The 15,347-nt window shown below is 40.6% G+C and overlaps 1 protein-coding gene across 5 annotated transcripts in view; it reads left to right on the forward strand.

The window, feature by feature from the left end:
- Positions 1 to 3,024, forward strand: part of DMD (dystrophin) — a 1,342,375-nt gene extending 1,339,351 nt beyond the window's left edge. For all 5 annotated transcript variants that reach the window (XM_087938163.1, XM_087938162.1, XM_087938165.1 and 2 more), the window contains one exon: positions 435 to 3,024. In XM_087938163.1, coding sequence (XP_087794289.1) covers positions 435 to 446 — 12 coding nt within the window. In that variant the 3' untranslated portion in view covers positions 447 to 3,024. The remainder of the gene's footprint in view (positions 1 to 434) is intronic.
- The last annotated feature ends 12,323 nt before the right edge of the window (positions 3,025 to 15,347 follow it).

A 15,347-nucleotide genomic window follows, 5' to 3' on the forward strand; every position in this document is an offset into this window, starting at 1 on the left:
TTCCCCCCAAAACCTGCTGCACTGGAGTCACCGTGTGAAGATCTAGCTAGCTGTCTCCTCTCCAGCCTCTCAGTCACTCGAACCTCCATTTTAGCCTGCAAATTGCTGGGCAAGATCTGCGCACGCCAAAACAGAGCATCTGAGGGGCATGCCCCACTCTGTCCAAACCTCCATTTTGGCCTGCAGAGTGGAGGGGAATAGGCAGGATGAATGTTGCAGAGCCTCTGCGGTTGTTCGTAAGGGCAAACAATTGCCGTGGTGCGGTAACATTCTTAGTTTCGGGACTTGTTCCTAAACACAAGGGGGCGCTTATTGCATAACTTTGAACATTCACTAAAGGAACACTCATAACCCAGGGATTACCTGTAATTATTTTTTTTTTTACAGATATTCACAAGACAGATCGATTTATGCCTCTCTCTTTTTTTTTACAGGCAACAATGTAGTTAGCCTTTTCCACGTGGCGGACGACCTGGGCCGAGCAATGGAAACCTTAGTGACAGTGATGACTGACAACTAATTAGTAGAATAACAAGTTCTGTTTTACAACTTCAGGCATAACCTGCATGGTTTTATAATATTCATATGAGAAAGAATTAGACTGTAAGAGTTTACATGAAAACAAATCTATATTTTTGTGAAGGATAGTGGTACTATACTGTAGATTTAAGTAGTTTCCTAAGTCTGTTATTGTTTTGTTAACAATGGCAGGTTTTACACATCTATGCAATTGTACAAAAAAAAACCCTACATGTAAAATCTTGACAGCTAAATAACTTGCCATTTCTTTATATGGAACGGATTTTGAGTTGTTTAAAAAAAATTATAGCTATTATAAAGAAAGGCTGTAAACGAAGTGTGCTTTATAAAAATGTTTATATAAATCCCCAGAAAAACACAGAAAAAAAATGAGGCAGTGCATTTGTTTAGCATCACTTCAACTTGGTAATTATACCCAACAGATATTCATGTTCTGTGTTCTTTTCCTTAAAGTCAAACAGAATTTCTGCAACATCAGTCAGCCTACATTTCTTCTTGTATCTGACTAGCTCTTGCTTTAAAATTATTATTTTCCAAACTTCCAGTTGATGCAGTTTTCCATGTCCTGAGCAAGTCTTACTAGAATTATCCAGCTAGATGGCAATAATATGAAAGAGCACATTACATGACAAATATCAGAATTTGCAGAAAGTAAGACAAATTGAACCTATATTCTAAGCTCTTGTTATTTCCTCTCTACTTTGGATCTGAATGTTAAAAGTAAACACAAAATAGAAATTGCCTTATTGGATTATATCAGTGGGCTTAGGTGTCCTTATTCTGCCTCTGGCACTGGCCAGCACCTTAATGTTTCAAAGTAAAAATACGATTTGCTTTCATGCCCTGTGATGCCACTTTTTATCAGATATTCTGCTTCTGTGTGTGTATTAGGATGAAGACTTGTCTATAGATACTAGTCTGTGATCTGCTTAATCTTTAGATTATTCATATTATTATTTAATATTTCATTTTTATAGAAGTATTGAGTATTGAAAATTGCCTAAATATTTTAAAACACACAAAACACTAGTTTTTGCCTTGTAACAAATTCCAAGGAGCCACACAAGTTTCACACCAACAGTAATAAAACTGAATAGTGTGGCACAATGGTAAACATCAACTCTATCAGCTGCTTAAAGTAGCCACACTGCTTCATGAGAAGCTGGTTGTCCAAAATGAAATCCAGCAATCCTACTCTACAAGTAATGTCGCACAATTAACAATGACTCAGGAGAGGGATGGTAGAAAACAGATGTTAGAAAACAGTCTCTCAAGTTTACTATTATAAAATGTTGAGGTGCTGTTAACAAAAGCTTCACCATTTTCTTTTTTTCCACCAGCCTTTAATTCCATTGTCTAAAGACAGATTTTTACCATCTAATACATTTTAATACTTTGCAAAAGTTAAATCTGTTGCTTCTTTTATGGTATGATTAAAACCAGGGGAAAATATATATATTTTTAATGCTAGTTAACATTCAACATGGTAGTCATGTTATTTCTACCTCACTTTTGTTTTATGGTGTTCCTGACAATTATGTAGAGAAGGTATGCATCATCAACCACTTATCCATTGTGTAAACTGGTGTTCTTTTAATACCAATACAGTATAAAACTTTTAAAATTTAGTAACTCGCAAAGAAAGTCCATACATTTTCATGCTTTTTAAAAGACTTTGAGCACAATTCAGTCTAGAATGAGCACAGTGATTACCCACAAATAAATTAGTCTAGAGTTTTAAAAAACCCTATTTCCTACTCTTTCTTTAGTGAGTCTCATGTGCATCTCCCTGAAACAACAAATTTCCCTTTTCATTCAGGAATGTTTTCTTCACTTCTGGGGATTCATACTAAGATGATTATTAAAAGGCTCTGTTACATCCTACACAAATCCTACTCTTAGCAAAGTCCGCACTAATGCAATGCTAGACTGAATCATAGGCTTATTTACGAATGAATATCCTATATATTTCATAGCCTTTATGTAAGATTTTATAGATTCAATTATAGGATGGGATTTTTTTTTCTTTTATGCCTTTGTGTTTAAAGTTCTCTTTTAAAAGATTTGAGACTAATAGAGTGCACAATTATTTTCATCAGAGTTATTTCTTTTTTAGACATTAGATTTGAAGTGGATCTGTCAAAAATATTTAAAAGAGTTTAAGAGCTTTATTGCTGCTTTTAAAGAGTTTCTTTGGAACTACTTCATGTTCCTTATATCCATACACTACTAAACTATAAAACATTTTCAGCATAACCGAATAATGTCTGGCATATTATACCCTTTTCATGCAGTACTGATTTATTACTTGGGTATTATTGTGTTCTAATATCAACACTGTAACATTTACTAATTATTTTTATAAACTTCAGTTTTACTGCATTTTTCACAACATATTGAATTTCACCAAATATATGCCTTACTTACTGTATTATATACTGCTTTACTGTGTATATCAATAAAGCACGTAATTATGTTATAAAATGTGGCATTTTTACTGGTATGGCAGCACTGGATTCTTCTACAGGGGCATCAGTAGGAACAGAATAGGAGGGAGAGAAGCTGCAGGATTGCATAATCTGTGATGCATATTTGGACATATATTTATTTTAACTCGCACTTTGGAGTCAACACCGCTATTAAGTTTCATTTGAGAGGGAGACTATTCTCCCTCTCAAAAAAGCCACAGAATGATAAACAAAACGGCTTATTTTCTCTTAAGAGAAAATTATCGATCATTTAGTGGACATCCAAAACATACAATTACAACTGCACAGAGAGCAGTTGTACATCTGGGCTTGCATGTAATATCTGTCAGAAATTTCTTAGTCAGGTATTCCAGAGATAGTATTGTGGCTGTGAAACTGCTTTATAGAGTTGCTGATAAATGCTGCTTCCCCCCTAAATGGTATAAAGCCCTAATATATAACAGACTAAACAGGCCTTCAGAATAACCTAACCTAGAGTAGCAGATATTTGTTTAATATGCTACCCATCTCACTGTTGAAGCAACTTTGGATGTCTTACAAAATGATAAAAGGATAAATATAAAAATGATTAAAATTAATTGGAATGTAGACTAAAGACCAAGAGAACAGAAAATATATGCGTGTGCGTGACTTCTCTCTTATCCCATCAACTACCTCCAGCATAGAGGGCCCCCATTGGGTCCCAAGCCACCCAGCACAGCCAAGTTTTTAAGGTCCTTCTGGAAGTCCAAGTGGGTGGAGGCAGACCTTATTTCTAGTGAAAGAAAGTTCCAAAGAGTCCACAACAAAAAGGCTCTTCTAGACCCCACCAGCCAAAAGTCCTTCACAGGTGGGAGCCTGTCATCACAAGTCCATTCCATTGGAGTAAGCACCTCAGATATCCTGGACCCATAACAAAGGGCATCAATATTTCAAAAAAAAAAAAAAAAAGAAATAAGATTTTTGTTATTTTTTAATTATTTTATTTTTGCATTTATTTAATTGGATAAAATAACAGCCTTAAAAAGATTATTAATTATCATAGTCTTCAATTTATTCCATAAGAGTGTAAACATTATTTTGCCTTATCTAATGTCTAGATAGACATTTCAAAGCATACTTCAGAGCAGAAGATTAAATTTTAAACTCTATTTTGTAAAAGCGTATCCTGCATTATCGAGCAAGATACATATCAGGCATTACATATCTGAGAGGAGGAAAGTGGCTGTCTTAAAGCCAGTTGCCATGGTACCAAGGCAGCAAATGTTAGTAATAACAAGACAGATTAAAGACATCCTGTAATTTATATTAAAACCGCTGTGGAAAGGAAAAGGAAGCCTTGCCCTTTAAGGAAAAGGCAAAACTCTTTCCTTTGTGAATTCAAATTTCCCAGCTGGGAGATTTACTGCAAAATGATTGGTCAGCTGCATTGGAAGTCAGAATCAGTTTAACAGGAAGGCATGTAAGAAGAAATCCTTCAGCATTCCTGAGATTAATCTAATCTAGTGAGTAGATAAACCCCTTTCTTATACCCTTCAGGTCCTTTGATTTTGTAAGTGTGAACCCTTGAAGTCTTTGATTTGTGTGTGTATGTGATGAGTTCCTGTCTCTTGAGATTGGGATCTCTTCCTAGGATCTTGGTAGGAGTAACTTTTTAATAGTAGCTGCTTGTTCACTTTGTAGCTGCTTGTTGCATTAGGTTGCAATATCCTGAGTTTCCTGTTATGCCTTTTGGTTTGCTTTTCACAAGTTTTTATAGCTTGCCATCTATTTGTTTTCTGTGGGAAAAGATCTTAGCTAATTTGTAGGCTTTTTCTGTATCCCATGCAAAGGTGGGGGCTAATGGAGCTGACCCTGCTTGTGTTTTCATCTCTCCTTTCTTTTAGAGAAATTTTTCTTCCCCTTCTGATATTTTAAAATTTCTTTTCTTTTCCTAGGAGAGGGTGAATCGTAACTTCCAACAATCCCTTTTTTTTTCAAAACACATGAGTGTTTTGACAAAAGTTTAAAAGGTGGTCAGATCAGGGAGACTTGATGGATGCTTTTAATTTTTCTGATGCAAAGGGGGAGGCATCGAAAAAGAGGCAACAGAAAAGGATTCTTTCAATGGCTCCCAAAAGCTTTCAACCATGAAGGTTTAGCAGCCTGGAAAAACTTCTGTTTTTTGTGTTATTGTTGCTGTGTCTAATTTTTCATGCCAATTAATTTTCAGATGTTTGATGTATCTTTTTTATGAGCTTACAGTCAGGTTGTAAGCACAATTTTCCACAGCCTTTAAATTACAGACTGCCCATTTCCAAGGTTATGGTTACTACCTGCCTAGCTTTTCCAGGGTTTGTGAGGCCAAATTGAGGTTAGTCAGTGTACAATCCAGGCTTTAGTATTTTTAAAATTACACACGATGAGTCCTGGGACTTCTACTTATGAGACCACCAGTGCAACATGTTCTGCTTTACTGGGCAACTGGGCAGAATCATTTGTGAGTCACAGTCAGGGCTTGGGATTTGGAGATCTCTTTTCTGCTATCTCTTCAAGTGAAGAAATTGCCTGAGGGGGATGCAATCTCCCCCATGGGATTAGCAGGTAGATATGTCTGCTTGCCCAAACATGCTGGACAATTTTCCCTCCCACCAGACAGAACTCGCTGGGCCAGCCACTCAAATACAAGGTGTGCAGAACTTGCTGGGCCAGCCACTCAAATACAATCCTTATATGAATACGTCAAACTGGTTACAATATAAATGATACAAGAAAGAAAACATTACAATGAATTTGTCAGCTGGTGCTCCATTCAAAATCCAAGAAAGAAATATTTAGACTCCATTAATTAGAGAAAAGATATCTTTTCCAGATATCTCTGGAAAATCAAGTGGTAGCATCAAAAGAATTCTGAATCTGAGAAAATGAGTGCATAAATCACATATACAAAGTGATGGCAACGTTCCCCCCCACAATAGTTCAAACTGTCCATCCAATTAAAAGTTGTATAACGTCATGTGGGCATCTTCAGGTGGTGATGAGGCATCTGTCCATTGACCTTGACAAATTTTGATAAAGAGGTGCACTTGCGCATAGCAAAAGAAAGGAACAAACAAACTCCTCCCAAATTATACATTTTTTTTCTCTGAAACCTCCAGCTCGCTTCCCATAACTATGTCCCCCCTCTTCCCCCCATTACTTATGACAGCCGAAAGATATGAAGCAAAGGAAAAGAATCTTGAAGGCTGACATTCGGCCCTCCTGCAAAAGAAGTGTTAGTCCTATAAAAGAAAGAGAATACAAGATAAAAGAATAATGTACATGTGACACAATACTATAATATTTTAAGGTTTGTCAGGATATTTTGTACGAAATGCCTGTACAAGCCGAGGGGCTTGAACATCCTTCTCTTTCACCCATTCCAACTGGGAAGGAGGAAGGTGTTTCCAGATGACTAAATCTTGAAGGCAACCTCTTTGTTTCCTAGAATCCAAAATTTCTTTAACTTCAAAATGTTGTTCACCCTCAATTAGAAGAGGAACGGAGGGATCGACCTGAGCAGGTCTCAGGTCGGAGGTGTGTTCAGGTTTCAATAAATTGGAATGGAAGTTCAGTTGGAATGGAATGAAATGGAAGACAGGATGGATTCATCTGAGGATTTTTGGTAATTTCAGTTGGATTGCCATGGGATTCACAATTTGTTCAATTGGAAAAGGTCCAACATATTTAGGCCCCAGCTTTTTTGACTTTTGTGTGGTCTGCAAATATCTAGTGGACAAGAAAACTTTGTCTCCAACTTGATATTGGTTTTGTTGGAGCTCTCTTTTTGTCTGCAAATTTCTTATGAACTTGATGAGCAATATCTAATGCTTTACAGGTAACCGGCCAGGTAAGCTGGAGTTGGGTTATCCATTCACTCAAGGATTGAATATTAGTTTCTCCTGTGGAAGCTCGGATATGGGTACAAAGTCTTGACCCGAAGCCACTTTAAATGGAGTAAACCCAGTGCTACTATGAACTGAATTGTTATATGCCACCTTGGCGAATGGCAATAGGTCAGCCCAATCATCTTGTTGATAATTAATATAGCATCTAAGATATTGTTCCAATACCAAGTTAGTCCTCTCCCAAGCCCCATTGGTTTGTGTATGTTGGACAGAGCCCAATAATCTCAGGAACTCCTTCCAAAAGTTTGAGGTAAATTGGACACCCTTATCTGAGATTATCCGTTCCAGAACACCATGTAACCTGTAGACATGTAAAATAAACAGTTTAACCAAGGTTTTCACAGATGGGATTTTCGCACAAGGGTTGAAGTGTACCTGTTTGGAAAACAAATCTGTTACCACCCAAATAACTGTATTTCCCCCACTTTCAGGTAATTCCACTATAAAATCCACAGAAATTTCTTTCCACGGAGCAGTAGGCCTAGCTACATTTTCTAACAGGCCCACTGGTTTACCAGGTGGCTGTTTGGCTGAGGCACAGCTAGCCACATAAGTTTCAATGTCCTTTTTCAAAGTAGGCCACCAAAATTGCCTTTTAACCAAATGTAAGGTTTTTAGGAATCCAAAATGTTCAGCAGCTTTAGAATCAGGAGCTTGTACTAATATCTGGTTTCTCAACTTTGCTGGCATATATAATTTCACCAGTAGTGTGATTCAAATTTTTTTACTAGCGGTTCTCTGGACATGGCTTGGTGGGTGTGGCAGGGGAAGGATAGTGTAAAATCTCCAGTCTGAGGTGGTATTGGCCGGTTCTCCGAGCTACTCAAAATTTCCACTACCTGTTCTCCAGAACTGGTCAGAACCTGCTGAATACCACCACTGAATTTAGCCCCCACCATGCCAATCCATCTCTAACTGTACAGTTATTTGAGTGAGTCAGAAACCGATCATCATGTTTCAAAGCTTCTTTTAACTGGACAGATAAATCATTTGATAAATCAACTTTCCCCTTTTTCTGGGCCCTGGTAACCTGTCAGATCCATATATCTGTCATTTCTTCAGTAGAAGAAAAGTGGGTGAGGCTGATAAAGAAATCCTTTCTTGATGTAACCTGAATATATTTAATCTTATATCAAATTTGTATAACCCACACATGATACAATGGAGGGAGAAAAGCCAGATGGCCGGAACCTATCACCTCTGAGAGGCACAGCCAGGAGATGAGAAGATCATAAAAATTCCACAGTGAGATGTGCCCTGGGAATCTCTGGAAAAGTTCATTCTAAAAAGGGGGTGGGGGGAAATTAGGTATGCCCTGGGAAGCTCCGAAAAAGATTGTTCCTTACAAAAAGGGTGGGGAGGAATTAACATACTGGCTTTTGTTTCGTTAAATACACATCGAGATAAGGAGAGGGGTTCTAAACTCCCTTATGTATCCCTGTATGCCTGAGAGACCTCAGACGCTGTTTTGAACTCCAACATGAATTGCCTCCCCTCAATAAAGGATTCCTTTTTGATACGTTTTGATACATTTTCAGAAGTTCATTCTAGTTGAGTGAATGGGAAAAGTTCTGTAGCCTGACATAAAGCAGCATCTGTAATAGAGGTCAGCCCGGAGAGGAAATTAAAACAAAAAACAAAAAAACCCTTCATTCTACCGAGGGGACCCTGCAAGAGAGGAAAATGTCTGAGTACAGCAAGGACCAAGGGGAAGCTGAATGCTGGGGAGAAACGCCGACACTTACCCAGCCAGATATTGACTCAGTGCACCCCATCGAAGATAGCAAGGCTGCCTACGAAATCTGCACCAAGCCCCAGTGGTCTATAGGTGTAGGAAAAAGAGACCGCTGGGACAGAAGAACCAGAGAAGTAACCTTCACCTGAGGAAATCGTAAACTTGGGTGGAAATTGGAGCTGGAGGCCCTATCGAATCAGGAAGAATGGGACGAGGATCCAACGGCCGACGACCGAAAGAGACAGTACATAAATCGCCTTGTGAGGGAAGCCCTGGAGAACCTCAATGTGAGGGATGCATCAGGGCGACAACGCAGGAGAGTGAGGGAACCAGAAAATAAAAGAACCCGAGCCGCCACCCCAGATCCAGCGGAGATTGAGCGGGCAGAGGGACAAGCTGAAGAACCAGCAGTCATACCAGGTACCTGACCCTGGATTAACCCTGGCCAACCCAAAGACATACAAATGCAGAGGAAGGTCCCACCCTTTGGCGTAAAATTCGATGGAGACCCCCAGAAGCTGGGATTTTTCCTGGCGCAAGTGCTCACTTACATGCAAGAATATGGGCAGGATTTCCCAACCCAGCGGTCCTGAGTACAAGTCGTCACCTTGGCCCTTGACGGGCAGCAGCCAGATGGATGGTGATGCTCCACAATGTCAATGCCACAGAATTAAGGAACCTCGATCGCTTCATGATGGCCTTATGCCACCACTTCAAGGACCCCCTCGCCAATAGAAAAGTCCACAACCACATTAGAGTTGTAAATCAAGGCTGTCGCCTGGTAGCAGAATACACCGAGGAATTTCATGATCTGGCCAGCCAGGTAGACTGGCCAGAGGATATCCTAGTCTGTTGGTTCAAAGATGGACTAAATGATGACCTATACGCTGCCTGCCTGGCCCGTGGAGCCCCAAACCTTTTGCACGAATGGTACATTATGGCAGAGGAGGCAGAGATAGACATGACTCGAAACCAGTACCACAGTGGCAAGTCTTGGAAAAGATCCCCACCCCAGGGGAAATGGGAAGTCTTCAAACTCCAATCCACCAGGACTCCACGAACGTCTGGTTGCTTTAAGTGTGGAAAGGAGGGACACTGCACAGCAGAATGCTGTTTGAAGACCCCTGCCAGAAAGCTAGACCACCCATCAGGGAGGAAACCCGGAACATCCAGCCCTCGAGGCAAGGAGACTGGCCTCAGAGGCCGAGTAGATGTGAGATTCCGATCACCCCCCAACTGAGAAGAAGATTCCCAAATGCTCCAAGGGGACCTGAGCCAGTCCAAAAGCAATCGGAAGATGACCCGCTGGTAAGCAATCCAATTGAACCAATCACCCTACCCCTAAGACTGTTTATCCCCAGCCGAGGGAAGGGGGAGGAAGTTGCCGCGTTGCTGGATTCGGGATGCACCTGATGCCTAATAAATCCCTCCGTTGCAGAGAAATTGGGGATCCAACTGAAAGAAATGGAAAATCCCATCGCTTTCTGCCAATTAGATGGAACTATAGCAGGGGGAGCCAGCCAGGTTTACTACAGAACCATTGAAAATAAGACTAGGGAACCATAGTGAGATGTTCACATTCATTGTAGCCCCAGGAATGGAAGAGCCGCTAGTCCTAGATGTCACATGGCTGCAGAAATGGAATCCAAAAATAAATTGGAGGAAAGGAACCGTACAATTCCAGAGAGACGTAATATTTGCAAATAGCTCAGAGGAAGGGATAAAAAAAGGGACAGAGAACAGAATTGGCCATGACTGGACAGTCAGCTGAACCCATAAACATCCCCAATGAGTACCAGGATCTGGCCCAAGCATTTAGCGAGGAAGCTTGTGATGAACTCCCACCCCTTCGAGCCACAGACTGCACTATCGAAATCCTACCAGGGGCTAAACTCCCAAAACCACAATGTACTGCATTGTCTCCCAGAGAACTAAAAGAACTCAGAGCATTTATTGATAAAAATTTAAAAAGGGGTTTCATTGAAACTGCCCGACCAAAAATAGCTGCCCCAGTGTTATTCTGCAAAAAGAAAGATGGCTCCATATGCCTGTGAGTTAATTACAAAAAATTGAACGCGATTTACATAGAGAATATGTATCCACTCCCCCTCATGAAGGACGTTAGCCCACCTCTTGAAATGATTTTTTTTTTCAAAGTTAGACCTATGAGAGGCATCAGAATAAAGGAAGGGGATGAGTGGAAGATAGCTTTTAACACACCATTGGGATGCTATCAATTTAAAGTGCTCCCCTTTGGACTGCCGTGTTCATGCAATTGATCAATGAAACCCTTCATGAATTTTTATATAAAGGGGTTCTAGTGTATCTTGATGATATTTTAATCTACATGGAAATGATGGAAGAACACATCAAGCTACTCCGTGCAGTCCTCATAAAACTCTTAGATGCTGAACTATATGCAAAACTCTCTAAATGCGAATTCCACCAAGAAAAAATTGACTACTTGGGGTATAGAATATCCCACGAGGGAATAGAGATGGAACCACAGAAAGTAAAAGCTGTACTGGACTGGGACCCACCGCACACCCACAAACAACTGCAAAGCTTCCTGGGATTTGAGAACTTTTATCGCCAATTCATTCCAGCTTTTGCAAACATCACCCTCCCTATCACGAACTTGCTAAAAATGAAGGGCGGACCCAAACCAAGGCAACCCCTTATCTGGACAATGGAATGCCAAGTGTGAAGCTCAAACGTCTATTCTCAGCAGAACCGGTCCTTAAGCACCCAGTTCCCGAACAACCTTTTGTCATCCAAGCAGACGCCAATGTTGTTGCAGTTGGAGCAGTCCTCCTCCAAAAGAATGGAAGTGGACAATTACAACCATGCGCTTATACATCCAAGAAACTGATGGAAACTGAGCAAAGATGAGCCATATGGGAGAAAGAGGCATATGCTGTGAAGTCGGCAATACTCACAAGGAGACATTTCCTGGAAGGAATCCAAATCCACTTTTTTCAGTTCCATTGTAACTTTGAATGGTCACTCCATACAAGCAACGTACCAGCAAAGGAGAGAAAAAAACTCCAGAGAAGTTCCAGAGGCAGGAAGTCTAGTCCTGCCAAGAATGTAATAAGGGTTAACGGAGAGGCAGTTTCTGTAAGCAACACTAGAATGTTTCCTTCCTGCCTTCCTTACAGGATTAGGCCAGTAATTTTTTCTAACAACCGGTTCTCTAAACTGCTTAGAATATTAACAACCGGTTCTAGCGAATTGGTGTGAACCTGTAGAATCCCATCCCTGATCAGACCCATTTTCTCATCTAGTTTCTGGATGTCATTTCTCACTTCTCTCTTCACCTCCTCCATTTCTGCTTTCATTTCTCCATGGTTTCTGGTCATATTTTCCTGTGGCTTTATCATCGTTTCTTGCATTGATAATAAAGTGGCCTGCATGGTCTGCATGTTCATCGCGGAAGTTGTTTTTTCTGTTGCAAACATTCCTTCTATTGATCTTTGTGTGGACGGGGATGGTATTGCTGTAGTGATTGCTGGGGTGGGTTTCTTCCTGGTTTTCACCATAGTAGTCGTAATACTTGCCATTTCTTGTAATATTCTATGTTGCTCTCCTAATATTCTTTCTATCTTCTCCCACAACACCATTCAATGCTCCCCTAATTTCTGTCACTGTCCTTATTCTACCATGCAGTCTACAACCCTATATCTCATATTATACCCTAATTATTCCAATAAATTCCAAAGGTTAATGAAACTATGCAGTTTTACAAATCAATCCCAATATCAAAAGCAACACTTATATTAGCAATGTACCGATCTATTACTTCTAAATATTCTTATGTATTTATATTTGTTAATTACTTAATGCTTTAAATAGTTAAATGTTTAAACAGTTGATTAATTGGCAGTTTAACTTATACAATTAGATTCCTATCTCTAGTAGTCAATATAAATTTATAAAGTTACAGTTCTATATTCCAGTATACCTTTAATGACAATAATACTTTACTAAAAAAAAGAAAACAAACAATATCCTAAATGGGTCAATCAATACAATTCTTAGAAGTTAACTATATTAATTTATTTAAATTATACTGCAAAACCCATCACTTTTTCTCTGAATATATATTTTTCTTTAAATTCTAATCAATATATAGCTATATAAGAATAAACATTTAAATATTTTTATCACAAAATGTAAAGCACAGAAGAGAAAAAGAACTTAACCAAAATATTTTTAAGTATATAAATATAAGTATTATAAGAAATCTTAACAATTAATTCTAAGTAGAAATATTTTAAAAGTTACTTGAATCTTAGTGTAGCGCTAAAAGCTGCGAGTTAAAGAGTTAACTTTTACTTTCCACCTTCAAAATGTCCAGCTCTCCAAATTTTGCACTGTCACTGTCACTCTCCTTTCCTTAGTCCTTTTATCTGCTTCTTTATTTCTTCTGCTGCTACAATATTGTTCTTTTGGAAACTCAAGGAATTCAACCACTCCATTCCAATCAGTCCACTTTTCACTCAGATCACATTCAGTCTATTACTTTCTCTTCTTTTTTGTTCTTTCCTTCACTATTGCTGGCACCACCTTTCGTCCTCTCCCTTTTCTGCTCTCCTCACCATTTCCACTGTCCATGTGCCGCTTTGAGCTTTCACTTTCACCATCGCTCTCTGGGCTCGCTTTTATTAGAGCTTTAACAGTTCTGAACTTCTTCCCTCTCACCGCTTATATCACACCATTCTCCCTCTTCCCTTCCCTTTCCTTTCCTTTCTTGTGGGACATCCGACTCTTCAGCTCCGGATTTGAGGGCTCCTCCATTCACGTTGTTAGGGATCGCACCTTCCTGCTTTGGCTCCGAAGGTTCCCCTCTTCTTCACTGATCCCCCCAGGACTGATTTTCACCTCGGTCAGCCACTGGATTGCTGAAATTCGGCAACGAGGGACAGAGTGCTGTCTCCCCATGCCACCTTGACCACACGTCACCACCGGAAGTCCTCAAAGTCTATATATTTTAATTGTAACAACATAAATTGCCAAATTACTTTGTCAAATGCTTTCGGTGCATCTAAGAAGTTCAACGCCATTTATTTTCCAGGATGTACTTCATAGTATTCCAATGTATTTAAAATTATTCTCATATTGTTTTTAATCTGTCTCTTAAGCAAAAAGTCATTTTGATCTGAGCATATAAATTAATTTAGAAACCTTTTTAGTCTCTCTGCTATTATTGAAGCATATATTTTATAGTCAGCGTTCAGTAAAGATATAGACTTTTAGTTTTTTAATCTGCATTGCATCTGCATCTTCTTTTGGAATCAAAGTAATATTTGCTTCCATCCACGAATTTGGTACCTTCACATCAATCAATACTTCATTATAGACTTCCAACATTGATGGGCCTAAAGTATCTTATAAACATTTGTAAAATTCTGCCTGCAACCCATTTGGTCCTGGTGTTTTATTATTCTTTTGTCTCTTGATCATTTCTGATAATTCCACCATTGATAGTGTTTCTCAGAAAATAAGGCCGGGCCTTATTTTCTTTTGACCCCCCCCCCCCCAAAATGGCTAGGCCGTCTTTTCGGGGGGTGACTTAATTTCTCCCCCTCCCTGCACCTAGAGTGCCCCGTGGGCAGCCATGCCTCACCACCAGCTGCTCCTATCCCAATCATGGCAGAGTGTGGAGGGCTCCCTACCCCCGCCAAGTACCTTTGCTGCATATGGTGGTATGGTGCTGGCTGCAGGCCGGGTCAGTTGGTGGGCGGCGGTGGCATGGATGTCAGCCTTGGCAGTGCCAGGGCACTTTGTGCGGCTGCTGCTTCCTTCGCCACCGTCGCTTTCCCTTCTGCCCTTGCCATAGGTTATGCCACATTTGGACTGCTACCATTGGGCAAGATGCAGAGGCCGGAGTCTGTGCTGGACATCACGGCATGGCGGTAGCAGAGAAGTGGCCCTTCCAGTGGGTGGAGGAATGGTTTGAGCGCATTCCTCCGCTGGCAGAGTTTCAGCCACTTCTTGGGTGGGGGAGCTGCCTCCATAGCTTCCACAGTTCCTGCCGGCACTGGCGCCTCTCTCACCAGTGCTGTCTCCAACAACAATGGCAGCAGCGGTGGGACAGACCCCACTGCCGACAAGAACTGCCTGCCCTCCTGCAGGGGCATCGGTTTGCTTGACGGCGGCTTCGTTGACAATGTCCTGCAAGTCAGTGAGTCTTTTGGGCTTCAGTGGGTGGAAGTGATGGTGGGAGGGTGATGCCATCATTTCTCTCCCCCCCCCACGCCTTGCTTTGCTCCCCACCCAAAGCCTTGGGTCACGGTCTCATCCCCTGTACGCTCTCCTCTTGCTCTCCTCTTGCTCCAGTCTCCCAAACATCCCCTCATGGACCTTTTCCCCCTCTTTAAGTTTTCTTTACTCTCATTCCCTCCATCAGTTCCCTGACAGGCTGGGCAGCTTCCTCCCTACCCCTCCTGGTAGTTTTAAAAAGGGAACCATCTATCCATTTTGCCTCTTGAGCAAAGGGAAACCTTCCAATTCAAAGAGAAGAGAAAGGGAATCATCCTACAGAGCCTTAGCAGCAAGCTTCCCAGAGGATTCTCCCAAAGGATTCACCCCAAAGGTGGATTCACCAGAGAATTCTCCTAAAGTATTCACCCCAAAGGAGATTTACCAGAGGATTCTCCCAAAGAATTCACTCCA

The sequence above is a fragment of the Pseudonaja textilis genome, chromosome 8 (assembly GCF_049901715.1).
Source record: "Pseudonaja textilis isolate UNSWEBS1 chromosome 8, rPseTex1.2, whole genome shotgun sequence".
Taxonomy (NCBI): Eukaryota; Metazoa; Chordata; class Lepidosauria; order Squamata; family Elapidae; genus Pseudonaja; species Pseudonaja textilis.